The sequence below is a fragment of the Cygnus atratus genome, chromosome 5 (genome assembly GCF_013377495.2).
Source record: "Cygnus atratus isolate AKBS03 ecotype Queensland, Australia chromosome 5, CAtr_DNAZoo_HiC_assembly, whole genome shotgun sequence".
In the NCBI taxonomy this organism is placed as follows: Eukaryota; Metazoa; Chordata; class Aves; order Anseriformes; family Anatidae; genus Cygnus; species Cygnus atratus.
In genome coordinates, this window is record NC_066366.1 from 10,684,624 (window position 1) to 10,711,706 (window position 27,083).

At 38.8% G+C, this 27,083-nt stretch overlaps 1 protein-coding gene across 1 annotated transcript in view; it reads right to left on the reverse strand.

The window, feature by feature from the left end:
* Nucleotides 1-4,263: 4,263 nt before the first annotated feature.
* The window catches only part of SLC6A5 (solute carrier family 6 member 5), a 30,407-nt gene continuing 7,587 nt past the window's right edge, over nt 4,264-27,083 (reverse strand). Inside the window, exons 8-15 of the mRNA XM_035550444.1 lie at nt 25,378-25,481; nt 22,796-22,920; nt 17,161-17,273; nt 16,740-16,871; nt 15,515-15,614; nt 10,019-10,119; nt 7,118-7,285; nt 4,264-4,983 (exon numbers count right to left, since the gene is read on the reverse strand). Of these exons, the coding sequence (XP_035406337.1) occupies nt 4,828-4,983; nt 7,118-7,285; nt 10,019-10,119; nt 15,515-15,614; nt 16,740-16,871; nt 17,161-17,273; nt 22,796-22,920; nt 25,378-25,481 (999 nt within the window). The 3' untranslated portion in view covers nt 4,264-4,827. The remainder of the gene's footprint in view (nt 4,984-7,117; nt 7,286-10,018; nt 10,120-15,514; nt 15,615-16,739; nt 16,872-17,160; nt 17,274-22,795; nt 22,921-25,377; nt 25,482-27,083) is intronic.

Here is a 27,083-nt window from a genome sequence, read left to right on the forward strand (position 1 = left end):
TCAAGAATAATGACTTCTTAAATGAATAACATACAGCATTATAATATGCACTATGTGAGATATATATGGTGCATCCTTTGTAACATAATGCATCTTCTCCACATATAGGTAATGAAAAAAATAAATGACCTTGTTAGGGTACAAATCTTTATCCATAGGCAGCAGTACCCTATAGAATGCCTGTAAATATATATATATATTTATATATGACATTACGCAAGTAATTAAGATTTAACCCATCAGCGATGGGTCTGTAATAAAGTGCCATAGGACACAGGGAGCAAATTCTCAGCTGGTATAAACTGTCACAGCTCCAAACCAAGCTGTGACAATTTAGACCAGCTAAGCATCCACCTTACAAGGTAATACTATATAATATAAATGACAGATAACAACGTGTTTTAGTCGATCAATAATTTTCTTAACAATGGAAGATAGCTATAAGGCAAATGGTTACCTGATGATGTATTTAAATATTATGGGCAAATAATAATATTGCAAGCTATAAGGTCCAGCCTGGTTCTCGCATTAATTTAAACCCATCAGGAAAACCTTCTCTCTTTGGTGATAGGCTGCCTGAGGGTGATGAAGGCAGAAACCACAAATACCCCTACCCTCCCCCCTCAAATCAACACCCTGAGTCCCTCTGGAATATCAAGATCTGACCATTTGACAATTATCCTATGTGCACGCCATTTAACTACAAACTAAGAAACAAGTGTCTCGTAATCATGCCAGATAGAACAGCATTACTAGCAAAACAGAGGCACATTTTGGGAGGCCACTTGCCAAAAGATCTGCAGCCTGCAACCCACACTCCGTTCACATCTTTCTTTGCAAGAAAAAGTGGAGCTGCAGAATAAGAAACCAATAGGAAACCGATCTTTGTCACAAATAAGCAATCGCTTTTACCATAGGCAGCAAGAAATCATACTATCCATACAACTGTACATATATTCAAAAAGGCCAGAAGATATCTAAAATAAATCAGTATTTGGAATTTCATGGTACAGGATAGCCACAGTGTATCGGAAGCGATGATCTTCAGTGCTGAGGCACATCTAATGTGGTCAGTGGAGCAGAACCTAATCAAAAGAATACTTAGACCCAATTGAAACATATAAAGACAATCCAAGTCTTTCTCATTTAAAGGTCATTTTGTTAAACCCTTCTTTTGGGAACAAAGTGCTGCCATGTCTAGCTGAAACACAGGTTTTGAACATTGCATATTAAAAACACTAGGAAGACCCCAAAGGATTTGAAGATGGCAAGCATTTGCATTAAGTGTAATCTTTAATGCATACAACAGTGCGTCTCAGCTCATCCGGAAGTTCAATTTCATTTCAAAGAAAAAATATGCAACATAAGTAATTCTCACCAAATTTGAACATTTTTACTCACAAGTTAGATAGATCTGCAAGTACGTACATCACATTTTTACTAATATGGCTTTTTCCCCTCCTTTTTATTTGTAAAGATCTTTACTGGTACTTAATTAGTTATTAAATTTATTTTTAGAAAATTATCAAAGCACATGCAAACTTTTCTAGAACATAGTAAATGAAGTGCATTCCCAAACTGCAAGGTTACTTCTCATTTAAAGAGGCCACTGCTGGTTCATTTAATCTCAATGCTCGGATTTGGCCAGTAAAATACTGTTTAAGAAGTGTAGCACAAAAAACTTCTGTTTTTAACATACTATAAAAACTTCATGTCTTCTCTGACTTTTGAATTCATTTCTCCCACTTCTCCAAATGTTTTTGCAAGCCCAGCATTGAACGTCAAAGCTAAAGACAAAAATCAACCAGAAAAAAATCACTCTCTATTATCTGCTTTCAGAGTTTCTAAGTCAGGACTAATCCTGTGCTAATGACTTAACTAACAATCACAGGAACAACACCTAAATTAAAAGCAAGCATGTTAATTACCTAACTCATGGAAAGCAATTCAATTTTTCATATGCATTCCATTTTGGTAATCCAAGCCAAAGGAAAGATATCATAACCTAGCAGTACTCCTTCAAAAGATACCGCTTTTACACTTAGCATAGACAGTAACTGACATCCTTATACTGAGGCCATTTTATTGCAAGTAGTTAATTCCAGTTCCAATGCATGTACTGAGACAAAAAGTTACAAAGTTAAAAGGATTCAGAGCTATTAAGCGATTTGGGTGCTTTCCTTTTTCTTCCCCTTTTTAAGAGGAACAAACCTATACATGTATTACTTTTCGTCACAAGAGTAACAAAAGCAAACTAGACTGGACTCCAGATATCAAACCAAGATGCTAGGTAAAATTGGTAAAGAGGCCTGAAGCTATTTATCCTGACAAAAATGTGTAATTGCCACTGCTCACTGACTTAAGTTCCTTCCTTCACCCAGAGAAATGTCCTCAGCCCCAATTAGACGTGGGGGCCAAATTTCCATTGTGTCAGAGTATGGCTTCTCACACCTGCCTCTGCCAGGAAAATAAGAGGCAGAAGAATAGTAACACCCTTATTAAAACAGCTGGCAAAGCCAAAACAAGGGGGCAACAGCTTTAAGGCAGAGAAGCTCACAGAAGGGTCCCATCTTGCTGCCCCGCGAGACAAGGAGCGGCAGAGCCCCTGGGGCAGAGATTCAGGGGCCAGCCCAAACTGTGGCAAAATCCATCCTTGTCTCACTCAGTGACAACCCCTGATGGCATTCCGCCTGTCCTGCATGAGGATTAAAGGTCTCCAGCAGTGCCTATAATTGGCAACACTAATTGCCCCGTGAAAGAGGAAGTTCAGCAAAATGATTAATATATTTAATATACATATATATATACACACACAGAGAAAGTAAGTTGATTTGTGGAAGTATTACGTTAAGGATTAGTTTTTGCTTTGTTTTCTTCAACAGGATGAAACAACACAGCTACTGATCTACAGACACACATTAACTGAGGATTTACCTGAGACCCTGTAATATGCAGACAGACAGACAAAAGAACAGGATAGAAACAGTCCCCTGAAAGGAAAGAACATTTATTGGCTACTACAAGTGTGTGTGGGGAGGGAAAACAAGCTAAAACTACTCTAAGCTCACCATCTCTACACTGGTCGATAAGATACTTATAGGGACATAAAACATCACTAACACATACTATGTGAACACTGATCACTGGTAAAAAATATCATATCTGTATGTATAGGATCTAACAAGATCGTAAAGGTTACAGTTGTGCCAATTATTGAAGATATATTTTTCTCCCTCATTCTAGTGCATTTACAATAAAAATGGGCTAATTTTCTATTCAGATAAATAAATGTGCTCCTAAAAAGCTCTATTTTTACTCTGCCCAGTAAGTAACAACTATTTGAGTCTAACATTCATATTGCCACGTATCTGATGTCTAAAATGTAATGATTTAGAATGTCCTATCGCTCTTCAGTGTTACCATGGCCATATAATATATCGTCCTCTCCCTCCAGCCCTTGCATTTTGTATATCTAATGCTGCATCCATGTTGATAACTGCATTTGTTAATTATTGTGGGGTTTTTTGTTTCTACATGATGAAGGTGTTCTAAATGGAAAAACATAGAAAGAAAACTATGTACATTCCAGAGGATACCAGTTTGAAGAATTTACGTGCTATATATATAATATATAGACAACTGGGGTTCTGCTATTTCCCCGTTGGTTGAAAGAGAAGAATACATCTAAAGGTTGTGTAAAGAGAATGAATGGGGAGTAACAAAGCTGAACAGCACATCTAACTTCTAATAACTGCTGTCAGGTGGTAACCAGACTACACTTACCACTGTAAGAATACAAAGTTAGGCACAAATTATATGATGGCTTCTTGAGGAGATACTGTAAACAAAAGCAGAGAAACAAGGAAAGCTATGTTCAAAAGTATTGGAGTTCAGTGAGTAAAACCGCAGTAGCACTTCAAGTACATACAGTTTGCCAGCGGAGCCAGGTTTCGGACACATGGTGTAACTGAGTCATTTCCAATTGAAATGACAGATATCAAATTACAGAAAGAAACGTATGACAGTGCTTTCAACTGATGCCCATAATCCTGTCTGGCATGCTTTCTAAACCACTTATAGGTTCAAATACAGTTTACCCCAATCTCAAACGATTTTTTTTCCTAAATTTTGCTTTTTTTTTTTTCCTACTCAAAAACACCAAACGGACCATTGTGTTTCTGTTCTGATCCCACATATTGCCTACTGGCATGCTATTTAAAGGGTGTCTGCTAGTCCTCAGCAAGTCCTCAAAGTTAGTATAATTCATACTTACACAAAAAGTGTGTGACAATGAGTCAAGGCCTGCTGTCAGTGTAGACAAAGTGACTCCACTTATCACAACAGCCTCATGCTGGACTCACACCAGGGCTACAGGAGATCTCCTCCTGCTCTCACTTCCATCCTGAGAGCTGAACTTCCCATTGATTACATGGGTAACAAAAACAAAATCCTAGTCCCATCTTTGGCTGTTACAAGGATGCTTGCATGAAACTGGTCAAATTTTGCACATAATTTCCTTTAAAGTTTTTTCTGTTGTTTTTTTGTTTGTTTGTTTATTTACATATAACCTGAAAAATACTGGTACGTAACCCACTGTGCAACATGCTTTTGCTATTTCACCCAAAACAGAATGAGCGTCACCTGCACCTGGAAGTGGTCTAGATAGGTCTCCCTATGGCATGCAACAGTCAGTCCTACTTTCCTAAGCAGCCACTTTCAGGCACTGTGGAAAAAGAAGAAAAATAAACAGGAAAAAATGGCGGGGAAATAAATTGGAAAAAATAGCTGAAAAGGCTGACAATGTTATTGTCACCAATGCAATAATTATTAGCATTGGGTCCCCAATTCTATATCCTTCACTGGCAGTTTAAGTCCCAGGGAAGATGTTCCCAGTGGATCGATCATATTCATGTAACGTTCACCACGGTGCTTGGCCAAAAACGGGCCCCAGTCTGGCTGCGGAGAGCACACCAACTTGAGTCGCTGCAATGTTAGAGAGAGAAAGAAGAGTCTCATTTGAAGTTACTGAGCAGAATTACAGTGCGGAAGAAATAAGAGGAGGCTCATTTGAGGTTATTGACAACGACCCTGCAATGCTCCACTGCTCAGTGTTTGTTTTGCACAAAGTTTGCAAGATTAATAGAGGATAAAGTGCCCAGATTTTAATTATACATTCTCCCTCACACCATATGAGGGGAGCTCAGACCTACTGCTGCAGATTGCCAGGCTCAGTTGCTGAAGGACATGTGCACAATTACTTAGCCCAATTGTCTAAGCAGTGGGTAACTGCATTAAAATAATTGGATTTCTGTTTAGCATATTTCCCAGAAGTATACAAATGACCAAAAAGTAGTACAATGCTATGAACGAACAAAAATTTTAATTTTGAGATGACAAACTATTTCACTTCTACTTGCAGCAGAAAGAAAGAGGAGAACGTTAATCTGGCAAACAACCAAAATCTTCTCATCTTTCCGCTGTTTTTTTTTTATTGAATATATAATATGATTGGCTATTTACAGATAAAAAGGAAAGAAAACATATTTCTGATGACTTAAGCGGGAACAATTATAGGTTTATTACCTAATAAAGTGAATCAGGCCTCTCTATCAGTTATTTTAATCTCTGCTTAATTACCAGTTTGCAACCCTTACCTCCCAGATCAACCATAATAATTTTATGCAGCAGACTCCATGTTCAAAAAATACTGGGCTAGGGATGAAATAAGTGCAGCAAAAGCCCCTTCAAAACAGATCAGACTTTTTGGTGTTTCTTTGGGTGCACTACTGGAGGGACAGTAAATAAAGCACCCTATTTTTTGAGGCATTACATACTCCCGTCCCACACAGGTGAGTTGGAAGATTTGAAGGAGAGCTATTTATCTCAGTGAGAGAGACTTATGAATAGATGAACAAACAAGTCTAATTTCATATTAGCTCATTTCCAGTAGGAGTAGTTATCTCTCCTGCCCTATGTGCTCCAACATGCTCTACACAAGGGCTGAAAGGCCCTTTAGACAAGTGGCCTTGTTGCCTAGTGCCAACTGTGTACTTGGATGCTCTCCCCAGGGTGTCCTGCCATTTAATATTAAACTCCTTTGCTCTGTATGAAATGGAAAAACATGATCTTCTCCCTTAGGCATTGTAGCGTGACATATTGAGAGACCAAGAGATTATTCTATTTTAGTACATTTTCTCTCCTTTCCATCTTTTAGGCGTATAACAGCCCCGATGGATTTTGCAGGAGAGCCGAACTGCAAAAACTGCTATGAAAAGAGGAGATGACTGTCTGTTCCTTATCCCAAGGAGGGAACAGCACAAGCAGCATGCAGCGAGGAGAGGGCACAACTGAGAAAGCCTCTAAGGCCACAAACAAAAGCACTGAACTTCTTCAGATGACAAGGTGAAGGCAATGAAGGAGTGAAATGCTGACGTGGGAAAGACTTCTCTGTGCTGCAGCCCACAAGGAATTGGGGAGCCAGCAGGACAGGAACACTCGTGGAGAGGCAGTGGTGGCAGCAGCTACAGTGCTGGGCACAGAGAAACAGAGCAGAAGGGGACCGCCGCACTTTCGGAGTGGTGTGGGGAAGCAGCATGGACCTGCTGCATACCACAGCATAAAAATAAAATGCCACCTGTTCTTTTGTTTTTCAAGCCCAGGTGCCAGAGAGGAACAGTTTATTCAGTCAGCTAAGGTTTATAATAACTCGTTTGAGCTGTAGAGCATGATGTCTTTTCATCTTTCTTATTCTTGGATGTCATGAAGCGGCACAACCTTCTGTAACGCCTGCCCCCCGCATGACTTTGCAAAAAGGCTGGCAAAGCTAGGAAAACAACTTTCTTCCACTGGCACCATTTTCAGGGCTTATGAAATTTGTGACTTCTTCTAGTTCTCATAAAAGCAATCACTTAACAATTTAGGAGCATTTTGTTGAGGAATAGGGAATAGAAGGTCTGCATTTTAAATCAACCGAGCATCTTTTTGCAACACAATAACTAGCTTACCAGAAAGCAATCTTATCACCATTAGCCATTCAATATTACAAAAATCAATGTAAAATAAAACAGACAGTCTCCTGTGACCATATTTTTGAGCAGCAAAAAGACACAAGAATTACCTCAATAAATTTGCCCGGGGCTAGATGCATTTTTATCACAAACATAACTGGGATCCAAATAACCGAGCAGGCCAGCATCAGCCATCCAAGCACCATTGACCAGCCCGGGTAGTGGTAAGCTCCGTAAGTCATTGGTTCCCATTGGTAAAAACTGAAGCAAAGAATAAACTGGAAACAAGGAAGGAAAATAAATGTTTGAGTAAGGAAAACAAACCTGCTTTGCAGCACTCAGTAAGCATTCACGCACATAGCTGCTCTATGTGGAATATAGATAAAAGTACATGCACCTAGGCAGGGTGCTCTCGCCAACTGTAACAAACAGGTCTGAAACTGAATCTAATGAGCTTTGTGGAAATCCTGCAAAACCTCACAAAAATTACCGCATTTATGGCAGAAGAACTGAAATTAGAATCTTGCCCCTAGAGTAACAGGCTTTATTACATGGTCTATTGGCAGTTTTACCTAATGTGATTATGCTAAGTTAGTCCATTTCATTTACGGTATGAATAGCAATACATCTGCTTACATTTGTGCATAATTCAGTAACTTTCGGGAAATGCCTGTGCTAACAATAATTGCACGCAGAAGATTTATAGCAGTATAGCTAGGTGAAGGCACATATAAAATGATCAGTTTTATTTCCAGATATGTGGAGTAATTGAAAGTCTAATATTAGACTATACAAATGTATCAAATATTAGCTTTACAGAGGCCATAATAGAAAAAAATTTATTGCTCGGGTTTGCTTTGTCCATTTCCATTCCACAAAAATTGAATTATGACTGATCAGTCTCAAATTATTTCTTACCCTAAGTTGACTAAATATTACAGTTTGACGGAACAGCAACAGAACATGCAAGCTTGACCGGACCTCGTTTGCTTTCCAAATTTGCTTTCCATAAGAGACAACATAATTTCCTATTCCCTAGTTGTGATTACTGGCAGTAGCTAAGTGTGCAAGTCTGATCAGTAAAGTAACCAAGTAATTTGCAGAAAAGCCTTATAATTCCCCTCAGAAGTCTAACAATGGTTCTAAGACAGGATCTTGAAAACAGCCATTGGAAGAAATCAGAGAAAAAAACATGCACACATCTTCATTTTAACAAGGCCCTCGAGAAAACATATGTTCCCATTTACGCTGTGCTAATACTATTGATTAAACTGAGCTACGCCTTCAAACTTTTCAAAAATGGATTCACAAACTATACCTAAATGTTGTCAAAATCAAAGAACAGTCACCGACACATAGGTAAGGTTGATCTACCTCTTTTCCACACACAACACCACTGCACTTGAGTGATGACAACGAACTGGTCAAGAAAATCTGCACAGGAAGGTACAATACCTGCATTAGGCCTGCTGGAGAAATTCTTCTCAGCACAGGAAGTTTCTTTCCCTCACAACTCAGGATTTTGTTCAGAGTTAACCAAAAGAAACCAGTCCCTTCACACAGGTATTCCTTTTTCAGTTTTCAGAAGAAATTACGTCACTCTTAAATTGACGAACACTTGAAAGAGTAACTACCTACCCAAGCAGCCTCTATTTCAGGATAGATGGCTATCCTGAAACAAAGACTTACCAACAAGATCTGCTCAAGAACTACAAACACAGGAGCTTTCCAGCACGTAAGCTGAGGCCCAAGCTCTCTGAACAAAGTGACTGCAAATTACTAAACGACAAAATCAGTCACCATTTTGCGTCTCTACCTCACCCAGTTGACATCATACTCATCGTTTCAAAATGTGAGTCCCTTCAGGAGGTCTAGTATTTGTGCTTATCTTGCATATTTACATCTATGAATACCTGTATGAAGTGTAGCTCCCTGTAAAATAATGAGGTTTCCGAGAGAGCTAAAAGAACTATTTCATTCTAGTGCCACAACATGACACACAATCAAGGACTGTATCTGCATTTAGAAATGCAGATTTAGGAACGCTGTGTTAGAGCACCAGACAGGAACCACACAGCTGTTACACTTCGAGGACTACCTGAAGAAAACGTGCTTGGGTAAAATTGAGAACATGCCTTCTTTTAGATTCAGTGGAGCTCTAGATCTGAAGTAATGCATTATTCTAGACTGCGATGTGGAAATACCATCTATAACACCACAGTAATACATGTGTTATTGCTGCTTTCCGCCCCGCTGTGCCCCGCGGGCCGTGCAGTGCCGTGCCCGCAGGCCGCAGCCGCTTCCCGCAGTGGCGCAGCGCCACCGCCCGGCCCCGCGGCCCCGCCGAGTGCAGGCCGCCTCGGGTCTAGGCATTGGGAAAGAAAGCTCCTTTTGAAAAAGGATGGGGGGAAAGAAGAGGGAAACTGCGGGGCTGATTTATAGGCGTTATTAAGAACGTAAATGTTTCGACCTCTGCAGAAATAGCTCCATCTTTGCAAGCAAGATCACGTCACTCACATTGCCACACAAGTCTTTCCAAAGCCTGTCTCTTAGATTAGTTAAATGAGTCCGTAAAATGTTTTTCCCTAACTAGGATTGTATGATTCAACCTGAGAAGAGAAAGGAAGATTATGTCACTTTCTCTCTCCCTCCACACATATTTAAGTGTATGTGTAAATATACCTATATATAATAAATACACACACATAAATACTACACACAGACATGTACAGAACAATGAAAAACTGCAGGCATGCAATGGCACGCCATCCCAGCACTTTGTACAGATGGAAAGACTACAATAGCAGCATTTGGAGACTTACTGTCCCTCTCTACCAAAATACCATAACTTAAGCTCTATTTCATCCACTACAAACATACAAGAACACGTTCAAATGCACATCTATCCATGTACGTGTACCCAAGAGGTCATTACTACCATTCAGAAACATCACAGACAACCAAGAAACAACAACATCTTAGAAGAAGACATTCACAATGTTTTTGCTTACCGTTAAGATAGTAGGGGTCACGAAAGCCCAACAGACTCGCCAGAATTTACTTGGCTGGAATCCAATCATCATTTCTATATCTTCACAAAATCTTTGCAATCCTGTAAGCAGCGAACGTAAATGCAATTGGGGGGGGGGGGGGGGGGGTCAAAGCAAACAGCTGCAATTCGCAACACAGCTTTTGTGATTTTCCTTGTGTCTAATTACAATAACAAATCCTGATATGTTTGTTGAAAACTTCAATGAAAGATCTAACCACAAAGTAACAAATGACACCGTTATATTGGGAACCATTCAGATAAAATATTTACTTCCTATGGAGTAAAAATAAAAATAAACATGAAGACCTTTTACACAGAGATTAAATGTATTACATACTGAATACATCTCAGACTGAGGTACTGATAGCACGTGCTGGTTAGCTGCAATTCTATGCATCATTGTTCTATTTCACTGTAAAGAAAAACCTTATTAATTTTAAAATAAACTATCTATGACCTACATACACATGGCCATTAAAAACTGCCAGCTGCATACCTGTGTCAGCATAGGCAATATCTGAGCTCCTTTATACCAACTATGTGACTGGAGTATGATTATATCACTTAATGTTGGAAATGATAATGTCCTGTTATTTTTCAACTGATGTTTAAGCAATACTTAGAACTATTAGAGAGCACCAATAAATATTTAAAATTCTATTTAATGTTATTTGATTAAGTGGATTGACTGACATGTTAATTCTTCCCATTATTGTATTGATTGTACCTGTGTAGTTACTTGAGTTAATAAAATGCACAGGATTGGAAAATGCAATTTCAGCCATTTCTGCAATTAGCTCCTTGGTTATGCCATGCGACTGGAAAAGGCATGCTAGCCCCACTGCTGCCATTACCCACCTAACAAAAGCCAGCCTACATTTCAGTCTTCCTCTGCATAACTGTTTAGGTCCGTAGCCCCTACTCACTAGCACATCCATTAGTGATTTCCCCAAAAGTAATAAAAATGAAATTGAAGTCTGCTCCAGCTTTTCTAACAGTGATGAGAAGCGGGAAGTCTGGGGTCCAAGGCTGAGCTCGCCCGTCACACAAACATTTCAAACCTGGCCCAATTTTATTCGATAAAACAGGTGATTGTCTCTGCCATTTAGATTTTACTCAGCATTGTACTACAGCATTTCATCTAACTTGTGTGATGTGGAGACAGGGATGGAGCTTAAATATTGGAGAGAAGTCATTCGGTAAGGGAGGAAATACTCGGAAGAGAAGTAATAAACCGCTTTATGTTCTTAATGCCCTTATAGTCAGTCACTGCAGCTGCTGAATTTAAGAAGGGATAATCCCCAGGCTTGATCCACCTAATTTTGAAGCCTTTCTGTTGATACGGAAAAGAAATTAAACTATCCACCTGACTGTTCTAAGAATTAAGAATTGATGGACCACCACATAAAAAGTAACGACTCCATGTTCAGTATCTTCTGATGCACCTTTAAGAAAACAACAGGGCTTCGTGGTGCTAGGACAGCCCTAGAACCGAGCTTGGGGGGTGAGCACAGAGTAAGCCAGCATAGGCAGATATCATACAAGAAAAAAAGCTAAGAAACGTGTTATTTTAAGAAATAGAGGAGAAAAATCCCGAAGTTAAACAATAAGGTGGTATCGCAAGATCTGCATTTGGGGAAAGAAGTACAACCTGCAGTGGATATGAGATCAGAAAATTAATCCAAAGGGACTGTGATACTTCTTCCCCCTCCCGCCCCCCACTGTCCCTTCTTGCTGCTGCTGCAATGGAGGTATACCTCATTGGATGGTTACCATGGGCTTCTGCCTTCAAAATTTGAGCAAGTTCTGTGCAGATCTGCACAGATTTGTCTGAAACTCCAAAAGAAAAGACAGTTCCTTCTTGGAATTGTTGGCAGATATTGAGCTTCAGGTATTTTTAAATATTAGCAGTTCAGGAGCCAAATGTATGTAAACAGATACAGAGATTACACAGTAGGCATCTATTTCTCAGTGAATGATTGAAAATAGATTCAAAAGTTCCACAGAAAATTGCAAAGGATGCTTCAGTTAATAAAACACTGATTAAATCTTAGTGGTTTCCCTTTCAGATCAGTCAAGCCTGTTGAATGACTTTTGTAAATAAACAATATGATATTCCTTATTTCAGTTTCCACTCTCAAAGGTAGGATGATACATTCAAAGTGCTGCAGATATAAAATCCATTAAAAAGTGGAATGCAAGCTAAGACAGACATCTACTTGAATATTCTGCCACAGGTAAAACATTGAGAATTACTAACATACTCTCTACATATACGCTGCAGCCGTTACCACTCACTCTGATGACGAACCTTCCCAACAACAGACTGTCAAAAAACAGGTCTAGAAGGAGCACGAATAAAGTTAAGGTAATGCATGTTCAATTTCAAGCAGTTTCCTACGGTGTTTCACTCAAGCACAAAGATCTCTGTATTTAGCTTTGCGTTGCAAAATGCAGCAGTGGGAATTATGCTGATGATTAAATTAATACCCAGAGCTGTAAGCTATTCTTTACCAATCATACATCATAATCTAAACAATCAGAGAATAAACATCTATAGCAGCATGTGAAATAAAGAACTGCATTTGACTGGATAATGTAGCATTGACTCTACTGAAAAATAAGTGATTGCAAGAAAATAATCAAGTGTGCCTCTTTTTAACTTAAAAATCTCAACCAGCTCAGCAAGCGGAACATGTAACAAGAGCTAAAGAGAGATTTATTTCATCATAAAAGCGCCTGCCACTATTATGCCAACCTGCTTGCTACGAAGAGTACAAGCGTACAGAGAAAGGTGTCAGTGGAGTGTAAAACAAGCAATTGTCTGAGCTTGAAAATATATGATACCAATTTTAAGCACTGCTTGAAAGAATAGAACAAGAGCAGCAGCTTCATTTGTATTTGCAACATGCAAATCACAAATATACAAGCTGTATATAGATTTAACGTGGTAGAAGTAGCTATGATACATTAGTCAAGTGGATAACGACTGTAAAATAAATCCTTCATTTTTCGTGCTAAGAGTGGAAGCTCTTTAGTGTAATAAAAGGTTAATTCCAGGTAATAATCTTTGAAATCATTTAGATCAAAGACTTGACTGGCATCTGTTGATTAACAATCAGCTGGTACACAAAGCACAGAGACAATGATTTGCAATTCATCAAATCTTTGCCACATCTGATTATTTTCAAGTAATATGTAACAAAAAAAAAAAAAAAACTCCTCCACTAAAGTCCTTCCTTAGAGTGCTGTAACTCTTCTGTATTATGTTATGGTTTTCATTCAAACTATAAGCAATATTGAACGCATTGGACAAACCAGGCACTACCCAGAGCAATTTTGTTTGCAAATCTAATAAAAAGTTGTTCCATAAAGGCAGGTTTGTAGCTATTCTGCCACTCAGTGTTCAGAGGAGGAATAGAGCCAATATTTCCTTCCTATTTATCTTCATACTTATTTAAGAACATGCAGAACAAAGAAATTCCACAGATCTAAGTAGCTTTTGAGCTATTTAAAAATATTCTATGCAAGGAATTTTTACCTTGCACCAAGATGGCAATGGCGTAGAGGGAATGATCATTTTGACACAGACTAAACAATGCTATTGACAACACTGGAAAGAAGAGGGACATCAAGCACTTTTAGCATAGCATTGTTCAGACATGCTCTCAGCAAATGGATGAGGAGGAAGAAGGAAAAAAAAAAAACCCAAAACCTTAACTCTTCTTGAGCATTCCCACTCACCATCTCTTACAGAACAGCATTAATTTTAAGCATGCTGGGAAATTGGTCGGAACAGTAACCAACCTAATCTATCAGGCAACACATACCCCGTGATATTTCCACAGGAACAGGTAAATGCTAAGCCTTGTGGAAACTGGGAGGAAGGAATGTGACAACTGTGCCTATCTTCATGGAAACTGAAGAACAGAAAAGCAATGCAACTGGCCAGCAGCGATTTCCAGACCAGCCTTTCTGCTCTATAATCCTCAAAAATCTCTCTCTTCACTTCAGAAGATATCTCAAAGCATTACACTCAGGTCCTTTGAGTAGACTGAATGTAAAGCTGACAGCAGTTAGCAATATCATCTCACTCACAGAGATTACACTTCTAAACCCATCTCTAATTAAAATACTTGCATTTCAGGGACCTAAAAACCAAAAAGCAATTAAATCGACCAAAATATGAATGGTCTAAACCATTTTTTTGCTTTCTGTTTTGATCTTTTTCATTGTCTTGTAACATTCCCTCCCCAGGTCATACCTGAAGTACCTTTACAACCATTTGAGCCCACTAACAGGATTGGATATCACCGGAGATAAAATACACTGCTGCATTTCCATGAAATTTGAGACAACAGGAAAGGACAGATTGCCTGTCCTTTCCATATATTCATTCCTCAAGCAAGAGCAGCAGATGTTGCATGTTTTGAGTCATGCCTGATTTTTCATACATTTATATTAGAGTAGACTCTACAACATCAGTAGATTTAAGTATCCAGTGCACAGGACTAAGGCCTAAGATCATCCTGATACGTAAACGTCTTCAACAAAAAATCTCAGGATTGTTTAAAACTAGCTGATAGAAAATATAGTGTTCATTCCTGGCCATAGCAACAGCAGAGACAGCTTTATCTTTGTTTTCTCTAACACCAAGGCTCAGAACTTCTTTCACTTTTGAAGGCAAGTCTTCGGTGACACCAACGTACTCCAGACATAAATTAATAACCTGTTATGTAAGGAAATCACTGTATTTCCTACTACAATCATCTGGGATCCCACATTTCCGAGAATCAATTTCCTTAAAGCACTGAGCGTGTTTGGAAACGGTTACCAGCTAATACCAGCTGACACAGCTACAGTGGCATCGAAGTAATTGCATTGCTTTCCAAATTTGAGTATCCTCCTAAAAATTTCATGTATGTCAACATGGATTGATATAACTACAGTTACCACTGCGCGTAATAAATCACTGAGTAGCAGCATAGTCTTGACTTTATGTTGTAGAGATGGGCTAAAGGGAAAACTGGATGTGTGCGTGGAAAATAAATCCTTCAAACGTTGTTAAATGCCAAGATACCACTCTGGCTCAAGAAGTCTGAGCCTCAAACAGTTTGTGTGTCAAAAGAGCTCCTGGCTAAGTGTCACGAAATGCTTGGTCAATGCTTACTATTTGCTAAGAATGTTCATACACTCTCAAAACATCAGCTTTAAGCTACTGATTGAAAAAGGACATGAGGCTGTATAAAAGGGTCTTTTGAATATACACATTTAAAGGAATCCTATAGCAATGAAGTCCCATTATGCTTCCATTCAAAATCATGTTTCTGGATTCTCAGGTTTTTTAGTAAAAAAATAAAAAGAAACGTTACACCTTTCCAAGATACCATCTACTTGACCATATGCTAAAATGCTACTTTGACATAGGTGGTCCAATAACAGTATCTATTCTTACCATAAATGTAGGAAACTCCAACAAGCTCAAAGATGGCTATGATGACAAGAGAATAAGAAGCTGCATAAGTGTCCACGAGCTGTAACATATACATTCCACCCTAAAGAAAAAAGGAAAAAAGAACCATTACTTGTGGTAAGTAATCTTGAGCCTCTCTCCACACATGTCCTCGTATCCCTATCCTCTAGCTAGCACTAAGGTAGGCAAAATGGACAAGAGCAGGACGCAAGACTCCATCCCCAAGTACACATCAGGCATTGATGGGACAGAGGCTCAAGCCACAGTGTTGTTGCTTCCTTCTGGCTAAATGATCATCAAATCTTCTTCTGCATGACAGTGCACCTCAACAAGAAAAATGCAGAGGGAATGCCTGAGTCTGCTAGCTCAAAGCTCCTGTGAAGAAGGAGACATTGGTTTCAGTCCTTTCAGATCAAGGAATGAACTGCAACTGGATTTTCCACCTGCAGCGTCTAACCACTAAGTATGGCATCCAAGGAAAAATCACCATTGAAACCAGAAGCGCTGTAATAGTAGTGAATCCAATTCATTCCTTTAGCAGAAAGGACATCATGCCCTACCTTCAGGATAAAGGTTAAGCAGTTTAAGTCAAGTGAAGGAAGGAGTGAATCCATCCTAGGCTTTGGAACAGCAAAGTTGGGCTGGTGAGTGATGAGGTGAGGCAAAGAAAGACAAAGGCAGAAAAAATAGATGATGAAAAGAGTGAAAATAGAGTCTGTGCACATCCTCTTGAAATTGCTAAGTGTTTACAATGCTAGAGGAACTAGTGGAAAAAAGACAGCGAAGACTAGCTCAATGGTAGATGACAATTTCATTATTAACTCCACAGTTTGCCAGGACTATCAGTAAACATCCCCTCTGTACATGAGGGAAGGCACCCAAAATTATTGTGCAGGTTTATATGACATATAAATTAAGTATTCATTTTTCTAAAAAGTTCATATGACTACTTCAGAGATGTTTGACTAAGGATTAATTTTAAGAGACTCAGGTTTTCAGAAAGATTTGAGCAACCAAGTCTATTAAATACATCTCAGCCAGAGCGTCCACACACACAAAAAAAAAAAAGCTTTCAAACTCAGCTGAAGTCTTCGCTCATTCAGTGCAATTCAGCTTATTATTTTGCAACTGATTCTTGCAAGGGAAGAGAATGGCCACCAGAGGGGGACTGGGGACAGAAAGTGATGCTCAACGACAGTATCATTACCTGAGTGATCATAGGAAATCCCATGATGAAAAAGGAAATGCAGCACCCAAGAGTGAACAATGCCTTGTGCGTACGTAAGTATTTGGGAAACTCATCTGAAACAGAGGTCACTATAGTCTCGATAGTAGCAAACTGAAACACAAAATAAAAAGATTAATGTCAGCACACAATGTAAATGAAATGGTCCAGCTGGGTATGCTGGAAAGTGAGACAGAGGATTCAGAATCCTGGGTGTTAAAACACTCAGATGCTAATGCCAAAGCTTCACCCACATCTTTTTGGTATTGATGGCCTTAATTCAGTCCTCTCTTTGCAAATCAGTTCACTGACCACACGGAAAATTGTGAGCAATCTTTTGGTCCTCAGAACCAATAAATAGGAGAAGCAACAAGAAAAGAATAGGAAATGAAAGCAGTTTTACCATCGTGTCCAATCCAAGTGTCAGAAGCATCAAAAAGAAAATTATAGCCCAGAACGGAGAAAGCGGAAGCCTAGTTAAGGCTTCCGGGTAAACCACGAAAGCAATTCCAGGACCTGGAAACAATAAAAATAAAGGCTGTGATATCTTTTATAGCATTAACATCATTGACTGTATGGAAAAAAAATATGGGTAAAAAAGGGAAATGTGAAAACACGTTTCCAAGTATAATGGTCTATTACTATGCTTGATAAAAGTAAAAATGATCACATTAAGTCTCTGGTATTTACAGAAATATTTATCCATCTTAACATTTGACCTCACACAAATAATTTCTAATTTGGCTATAAGGTTCAAAACACTTCTACACTCCCAGTTTCCATGTTGCAGAATACACATTTAACCATTAGACTAATACGCTGATCCAAATACAAACAAAACCATGCACTGTGGCTGTTCTTTCCTGCTCTGCGATCTAATTCCTACCACTGTCCTTGTCAGCTTGCAACCTGACCTCTGACCAGCATAGCAATCATCCCTACCTCAGTACTGGAAAAGAAAACGCTCTTCTGTAACTCAACAGCAACACACAGCCAAATGAGCAACAGAGAACATAATACATGCACAGAGCTAATACCTGGCACGTGGTAATAACTACCAAAAAAAAATCTAATAGTATTATAATATAGTAGTAATATAAAAAATCTAATAGTGTTATAACATAGTAGTAATAACTACTAAAAAAAAGGTAAGGTAACACACAGCAGAAAGAATAAGGAGTTGTGGTTTGTGTTTGTTTTTTTTTTTTAAGATTTAACTGGGAGTTTTCCTTTCTCTGTTAGTTTGGTATCTTAGACTACAATTTTTATTGGCTGTCAAGAAAAATTATTTTCACAAGTATGCTTAGATTTGCCTGGGAGAAAACACTGCAGGAATTTGATGGTAGCATTGCAGTACATGACACTTCTCTATTTATCCCAGCTGAAGGAGTGCCCACTTAAAATGCTCTGAAGGATATTTCCCTTCAGGCAAGATATAAATGAGAGAGAAGTTGTGCTGGTTCCACGACCTGTGCCACAAGAAGGGGGGTCCAAGCTCACCCTGTCCTGGCCATTTCTAATCTGGATTATTGGATCTGATTTCCTGCAGCTACCCATGATGTTTCTTTTCAAGGGAGACCTGTTGCTTTCTCACATAACGGAAAAAAAAATGCAATTTTAGCAGCATATGAAATAATCTCCACAGGTTAATTTTGAAGGAGTTTCTTCTGAACGAAAGACAAATATTAAATTTAACAACAGTGTAAAAAAATAACGCTGTGCATGACTCAGTGCTGTTCTGTCTTTAAAACATGCTGCAGAAAAATGGCTTTTCAGAAGAGGATGGTGCAATGAAGAAAAATTTTGTATTCATGAACATGTTCTTTCATCTCTTGATTAAAGATTTCTTCTTGACTGTTAGAGATAAAGGCTGTTTGCAGCACCTTTCTGCATTTACAAGTTCAAATTAAGCCTTGAAATAATAATCTCCCATTAATCACGCTTTTAGGAAAAGTTTAATTACAGAATATGAAATTGCAATCACTCCATCTTGGCGCCTGATAACTTTCTAAGGTATCACATGCCTGGTAGCATCCAAGCACAGGTAAACAGGCGCAGGGAGGCTGACTCACACTCTGGCCATCTTCAGAGACTTCTGCAGGAATTAACTCCTCTCAAATGTCTCTTAAAGCCAGGAAAATTCCCAAGGTTTTGCATGTGCTGAAATGGAAAAGGCAAATGACGTTGAACTTTTTAGTGATTTTCAAATCACTAAAGCCTTTCAATTGTGGCATATTCTTAATCAAACTGTGGGAGTAGAACCAAAACATACTGCCTCTTCGAAACGGCTCTTATTTTTTCATCAGGATGTTTTTTTTCTGAAAGCAAAGTTCTAACTGAAAATAATACACAGTATTTCAGTTTAATATTTTAGGGGGGAAAAAGAAAATAAAATCCCTTCCCTTAACCATTAACCATTTCATTCAATTTTTTGAATGTCTGAAGGCAGATTACGTATCATCACACTTTTTGCTGTTTTCCCCCTCTGTGAAAAGAAGTACAACTTTAGAATAAAAAAAAGATAGGGAGGGATGAGGTTCTTTTCCCCTCTTGCTGAGTCAGCTTCTTAACTCTGCTAATTCAATATGCTAACTCAGTCTGCATTTTTTCTTCATTTTCACTCTTCCTACCATGCAATTTTCTATCGTGAGACTAAATTTTCTTTCCACCTATCACAGAGTGTAGGGCAACATCACCATTGTGAAACAATTTTCAACAGCCTAAACAGGGTTTTACAGATCAACTGACAGCCCTACAATAAGATTGGCTTGCGACAGCTTTTTCCACATTCCCTCGAACATGTGCTGAAACAGCTGGGAACAGAGAGCTCCAACCTGTGACTAGTCACTCACTCAAAGACCACCAGCAAGCACTCAACAGAAAAGGGTTGGCAAACTACTGCACTAAATATTATGCCATCCCCAGGGAGATGAACCAACTGAAACAAATGTTTCCTCAACCACCCCTACCAGCTACTTTTCTCCATCCATCCTCTGTAGTCACTTCAGAGCTCCCAGTGAGGCTTCATCCAAGCACAGCTCTCCTTACAATAATCTGACTGCACTGTAGTTTGGACTTGAGTGTGCTTTGTTTGTTATTTTTTTCATGATGGACATAAAGTCTAAAACAAAAAGTTTAATGGAAACATTACTCCTAAAGCACCTGGCCTTCTAACATGGATTTTTCTAGCAAACTAAAAGGAAAGAATCAAGACTACATAAGCACAAGAGAGTGAAGACAGACACATATCTAAATAATTTTGAGAGCTAGACCAGAATAAAAAGGTGTGAAGAGATAAATACACCAAAAATGAAACTTATTTTCCTCAGAAGTTTTGTACACTACCGGACCACACTGGTAAGCAGAGTCAGTACTTCAGACAGCTTCTGCTCTTTTTGTGATCCATTTCAGTGCATCCCAAATGCTTTCTGCAAGGCATAAAAGATTCTGAGGATACTTCTGACAGTCAGTAGAAAAGCACCTGATAAATAAGGTGTTCAGAAATAGCTGACTTCTGAATTTTGTAGGAAACAATTACTCCCGATGGCTGCCCTTTATTTCTTCTGTCAGTGGACTTCTAGAGGAATAAATAACTCACCAATAAACACAAAGGAGAACCACATTCAAGCAACACAGACAAAAATGCAGATGTCTGTTTTTAAAACCAAATTCGTAAGAAATATTTTGAAATACTAACTCTCCCTCTCTTCCTATTCTGCACCCCAAATACTCCTTTAGTTTGTTTTCTTCTTGTTTTTTGTTTGTTTTGCTTTGTTTCTTTCCCATCAATTACATGGAGAAAAAGGATCGCGCATTTGCTAGGTAACCCCAGATCTTGCATCTGTGGTTTGCACTTGCTCAGGTCACGTTTCCTTGGTGCTCCTAAAAAAACCCTTGCTCTTTCCCCATTTAAACGCTCATTAGATAAATTCTGTTGCAGCTCTTCAACAGAGGCTGGCTCAAGTTGCTCTGCAGTCATAATCATTTTGAAAGGCTCACCAAAAATACCAGAACAATTCAAGGTCACTTCCCTATATACTCATTCCACTTCCCCATTTCATTTTTTATGTAGCCCTTATACTGAATCATAGCACAGAACTTGGGTGTCAAGGTGCCTCCTGGCCCTTTTTTCCTTTGGAGCCTTCTAGATTTCAGGAAAGGATTTGTTCCTAACCAACAGCAGTGCATACAGCAGAGATGGATATATTTGCCCTTGTGTCATGCCCCCCTCTCACCTCACCATTGAGCTGATGGGATTCGCTCCTGTGAGGTGATTCCTCATCTAGTGTCTTTTTTGAAGCCCCTTAGAGGGAAGGGCAGTCATAAACTGAGAATGCAAGACCAGGGTAAACCCATGCTACCATGCTAAGCCAGAAACACATTATATAGCCTGTTTTTTGACTGTGTGGGATAGAACTGTGTTCCTTTCTGTGTTGCCTAGAGGAAAAGCTGGTCATTTGTAACCTTCAAAGCTCTCAAGTACAAAAAGGGATATCCTGACATGTTCTACTGCCTGGTCAACTGGGAGGTGAGTGCTTCCTCTGGCACGTAACAAAGCTCTCAGAACATCATTTGTAAGAGCAAAACTGCTGGCAAACAGTTATTCTGTGTGTCTTTAACAAAAGAGCACTAGCATTATGTGAGGATGTGAAAAACAGATATGCTAACCAGAAAGCTGGTAAGACTGCATACAGTGATAAAACCAGTCTTACAGCCCTGTCGCAAGACTGGATTCAAATGACATGTAGCCAAGAAAAGCTTAATACAACTATCAGATGAAGATTGACCCTTAGCTAACTCTCACAGAGTTTTTCAAACACAAGGGTGTAGCACTGAATTTAAGTACACAACAAATATGTCAGAAAAATGTTGTGTGTCTTCACATTAACGAAGACAGCAAGACACCTCGTGTATAAATGTCACCTCCTGTATGTGACGTTCATTTTTTGAACTCTCCATGCTTCCTCCAGTTCAAAGCCTCCTTTTACTCTGTGCTATTGCAGGGAACCGGGGGACAGCGTGGAAAGCCTTCCATCTATTAATCCCTTTCCTTCAGTGCTTGGAAATGGCTGTATCTGTGCCAAAGGCTACTACAATACAATATTTAACACCCTCATGTGTATAAAGAAATGGCTGTGGTGGGGAAGTGAAAAAACGTATGTTATTCCAAAAGTATTACAAATTCATCTTTTTAACCGAGTCTGAAATCAGCTTAAAGATCAGGGTTGGTTTAGAGTAAAAGTACTGTACATTTCACAGGAAACAGAACTGAACTAGGGTAATATTTACCCCTACATAATTCCACCAGATTTTTACAATTCTTCAAGCTTCTCTCAACAGTTACCCTTCCTATCTCCTGCTGCTTCATAGCACATCATACATGACAGCACCAATTCTTCCATCAGTCACATTCTTCTTGCCCACTTTTAGCTGAACCCATTAAGGCATTACGGAACCCCATTTCTAACCATCTCACTTCATTAAGGCCTTCTCATCTGCTCCAGTACAGTAACAGTTCTACAGGAATTTTTAATTTCCCTGTAGGGGCATCTCCTTGCTCCCCACAGTTCAGAAGCTCGATCCACATCTCAGGCTCTACTTCTCCTACCTCCACATTGCAAAGCCCAGCACTGTCTCATCCAAGATTTCTCCCCTCAGGGAGGACTTTTACCTTGAACAGGACCTAACAAGGCAGCAGCAGAGACAAATGAGAAACCCAGTGACTGCTTGCACTATGTGAAAGAGACATCTCACCCCAATCATTTATTCACAAAGATTTGAAATGAGTCTCATCTTGCTTTTTCTCTTACCAAATGAGTGGTAAGGAGGCCTCAAGTAGTATCTTGACTTCCCAGGAACACCGAGTACTGTACCTTCTCCTGGATCAAGATGCACACAAGTGGTTTACTAAGCCACTGCACTGTGAAGCCCTTATTCCCACCTCCACTGCCAACATCACTAATAATAGAGCTGAGGGTGCCACCAGGTGCCTGCACTTCAGAATCAGGTCTAAGAAATGAAATGGCGGTGTACCCTACCTTGGTCTGCAACAGCTTCAATATTCACTTTGAGCTCATTTGCCATGAAGCCAATAACTGAGAAGATGACAAAGCCTGCAAATATACTTGTGGCACTGTTGGTACATGTGACTATCAATGTGTCCCTGCAAAGAAAACACAAAAAGACAATCACCTTGTTTGTAATACACAGGAGGGGATTGGACATGTTTCAAAAGTCTCTCGCATGCGTGCACACATTCTGTGGGAACACTGACAAAGGCAAATTTTACACTTATCAGGTGAATATGATGCTGCTCAGAGACGGCAGAAGTCTTCACACCACCACCAGAAATCAGATGTTCAAGTTTCCATCATTCACATGCCATAAAGGAAGCCACGGGTTAAAGAGGACATTGACTATTTCTGCTCTTGGAATCTCTGAAGACAGCAGCAATGACAACAAGGTTTGTAATAGAGTGCTTTACTCTATACCTAAGGTGGCCATCTGCTCACTATGTTACATATGGACTAACCTCCATTGCTCAGGTAAAATATTATTTTGTCCTGTATTTTTCTACACACAACATTCAGGGTAAAGCTTTCTGAACCCTGCAGCACCTGCCTGTCTGTAGAGGTACAGCCCTCGATGATTGTTGGTGGGATGGGAATCTCAAGAAATCCATATCTGAATGCCATGCTATCGTGGTTAAGTCCATGTGGCACAACAGGAAACCAGCCATCACTGTCTGTGTCCATAATTATTGCATTCGTTCTAGAATTTTTATTTTTTTTTCCCAGAAAACACCCCTTGAACTACTAGGGCTGAGGAACGAAAGTCACTTGCTTTAAATGTTTTGCAAACTTGGCTACAAATGCTTATTCCTACTGCTATTTCTTTGTCAGGAACAGAATGAAATACAATCTGAAAAGCTGTTAAGAAGCTCACTGAGCTGGCAAGCTTCTGGAAACTAACAGAGCATCCCTCAAGAGGAATGATTAGCTTAATTCTTCAGGCTTATAGGAAAAAAAAAAATATTCTGTTTGGAATTATTATGGGTTAATCTTCTTCCAAAACCCAGGTAAGTTTTAAGCAAATATTTTTGGTGCATGTTATGCAATGAATGTATATAAATTCACTGCAATTACAGATTATCTGATGACGTTTAAATTGGATATGTAACTGAAAAGTAGAATACTATTCGCAATGTTAAAATGTAATGGATATAAAAATTGAAATGGGAAAAAATAGCCAAGGTTCATTTCAGTATTCAAGATGTGTTGCAAAATTAACCACATTAGAAGTAATTAAGCTTTTCTAATTATTTCCGCTTCAGTCTCCCCATCCCTCTCTAACACAGGTAAATTACAAATTCAGCATTAGAGGCATAATATTATTTTTCTATTTTGTTACCACATATTTCATTCAAATTTGTCATTAATATTTTCAAACGCCACAAAACATTGCTAAGTTCATGCAGCAAGATAGCATAACACCTGTCCCATTTTTTGCCCTGATATTCTGAATGTATTCATTCATCACCAAAAAAATCAAAGCACAGGACAAGCATTTTCAGAAGTAGGACCCAAAAGACAATTAGGTGGGAGTAACAGAATAAACAACGCTTTTACTAATTCATCCATATTTTAAGGTATATTCAAGTACTTTTGAAAATTAGTTTTGAAAACTAGTAGCAAATATTTTTGGAATTCCTTTTTAAAATCTGGAACCACTTTTTTTTTTTTTTAAAAAAAAAAAAAGCTACCTAGGTGTATGTTCCGTATACAATACTTAGAACTGACAGGATATTGATAGGATATTGGAGTTCAAAACCCAAGGAGCACGTGCTCTTAAGCCTTGATTCAGGAAAGTTTTTAAGCATGCCATTGGACAGTCCCTGCCTAGCCAGCAGCATATGCTGTCCTGAATCAGCACATGCATCCTTGCACAGGAATCAATGAAGGTTTGCTTCAATAGAAACAAGACCTACTCTAAAGACAGCAAAACATCAGTTAAGCATTCTGCTAATGTCACTTGCTTTTGTTTTTTTCTGTCTGCAGATATTTATCTGGCACACTTCTCGTTGAAAAGATGTACTATGCCGCTAGTGAAAAGACTTTACTTGCAAAAATAAATTTCACTGATTTCAAATAAACCTGATTTTGAGTTTTACAACCTGAAATACATTCACACGTATAAAACAATTAAAAACGTGAGAATCACATACAGAAATTGCATGTTGAACTCACGCATGTACAACAACAGCCAACTTCAGCTTATTCAACACATCGGTTGCCTTCAGCAGACATTGCCAACTGTCGTGGTTTCATAATGTTTCATAAAGCTGCTGACAGCTTCCCAGATTGACTTTCAAGCTAAAACTGCCAATTCTGAACATTAAGAGTCAACAGGGACTATAATAAGGCTAAGGCTCATCCTGAGACTAGTAGATTAGGACCAAGAAAAAAAAAAACAACAAAAATATGATTAAAAAAAAGAAGAAAAAGAAAGGAAAAAAGACAGAGAGGTGAGCATTCCAAACCCGATTGCCGCAAGCTGGAAGATGTTGGCATTTTTGGACAAGACTCTTTTAGTAAGACTTGTGGATTTCACTCTTACATACCTGTAGCAATTATTATGGAATTTGTTGTAAGAAGAGAGAGTGATTAGACCTCCCCATGCTGCAGATAAGGAGAAGAAAATCTGCGTGGCAGCATCCTTCCAAACCTAAGTAAGAAAGAGAGGAGAGGAAATAACATTGGCTTCAGGAAGAAGAATTAGAAAGACCGGTAACACTAGTTGTTACTGTTGGGGATTAACATGCAAAAAGTTGTAATAACTTTTAGAGAAATGGATGTAAATAAAATAGCATTTACAAGCGAAATCCTGCCCTCCTACACAGTGTCCATTTGATTAGGAGTACTCTTCTTGTTCACCCAAAGTGAAATGATAACATTACCTTTGCCATTCAACACAATATGTTACTTGTTACAAATCGGTCTAAAGGAAATACAAATCAAGAGGAAAAACCTGTATTGGGCACTGATGGCTTATCCGACACTTACATTATCTTCTTGATAAAAGCAAGAACCTCAGCACTGCTGAATGTACTACTTATGAGTGACATTACATTCCAATTAGGGTAAATTTCTGTCGGGAGGTGTACATCACATAGCATAGTATAAGATAGGGCCATTCAGACTGGACCTTATTTCCTCCCTTCAGAAGATAACACACGCTCAGCCAAGTCTCTCGTTAAAAATATATAAAATTTCAAATTAATAAAAAAAAAAAAAGTACTGCTTGTTCCGTACTGCTTGATATTGGTGGTTCTTCAAAGCCTTAAATGCATTTAGATAAAACATTTCTAAACTGACTAGAATTTCCAAGGAACTGGTCTTATTTTTGAAAAATTTTCAAAATGTTCCAAGCACTGGTATTTCTATTTACAAGCTTTCCTACAAATTCTGATTTTCCACCCAAGTGTATAGTGCAGAAACGGAGCTGGACATGTATGCACAAAATTCAGGTATACCTGTGCACACTAACTAGTTTGAAGGTACTACTTGGACGCTACTTCAAAAGACACCAGCCAGTAAGGAGTCAATGCTTCATCTGGCTGCGTGCAATATACAGCTATTAATTCATGTTACATCACAGAGAAATTTAAAAGCAGAAGTTCTCTTGAATGTTCTTGAACACTTACCTAGGGTTATACACCTAGTGTGTACAGATAGACCCGTTTTGCAAAAGGCAACAGTTCTCACATCCATTTTTGCACCCCAGGGAATCCAAAAATGCTCGTACTTAATGCATAAAGTCTATATTGTTTGCAAAAGATTTAATACTCTATCACCAAAGGATTAAAATACCTAAACACCTGCTGTTTAAAGAGATAAGGACATTAGCAGTTGCAAAATTCCCCACTGCTATTGACAGAGGAAGGAATTTCTTAGGAGGTGGGGAAACAGATTTCCTGAGATGTTGCTAAAAGTTGCTTTTTCTACAGAACAGAGTCTGAATTCCAAGTTTCAGCTCAGGCTTCAATTCAGTCTCCAGCCTCAGGACAGTTAAGAATAAAATTTAGGAAGCCAAATGCTCCTGCAGCATTTCAGACAAGTATGCGATCCATGTGTGGATTCATGTCTACACCAATACAAACCATGTGTATTTTTGTAGCATGTTTTACTGGTTTAATTGGCAACAAACAGCCTCTTAGAATTCAGTAGAAATCATGAATGAGAAAGCAGAGCTGAAGCACTCATACAAGTCGATCCTTTCTAAAGAGCAAAGCCAGGTACCAAATTCCTTAATTCTGTCCTGTACTAC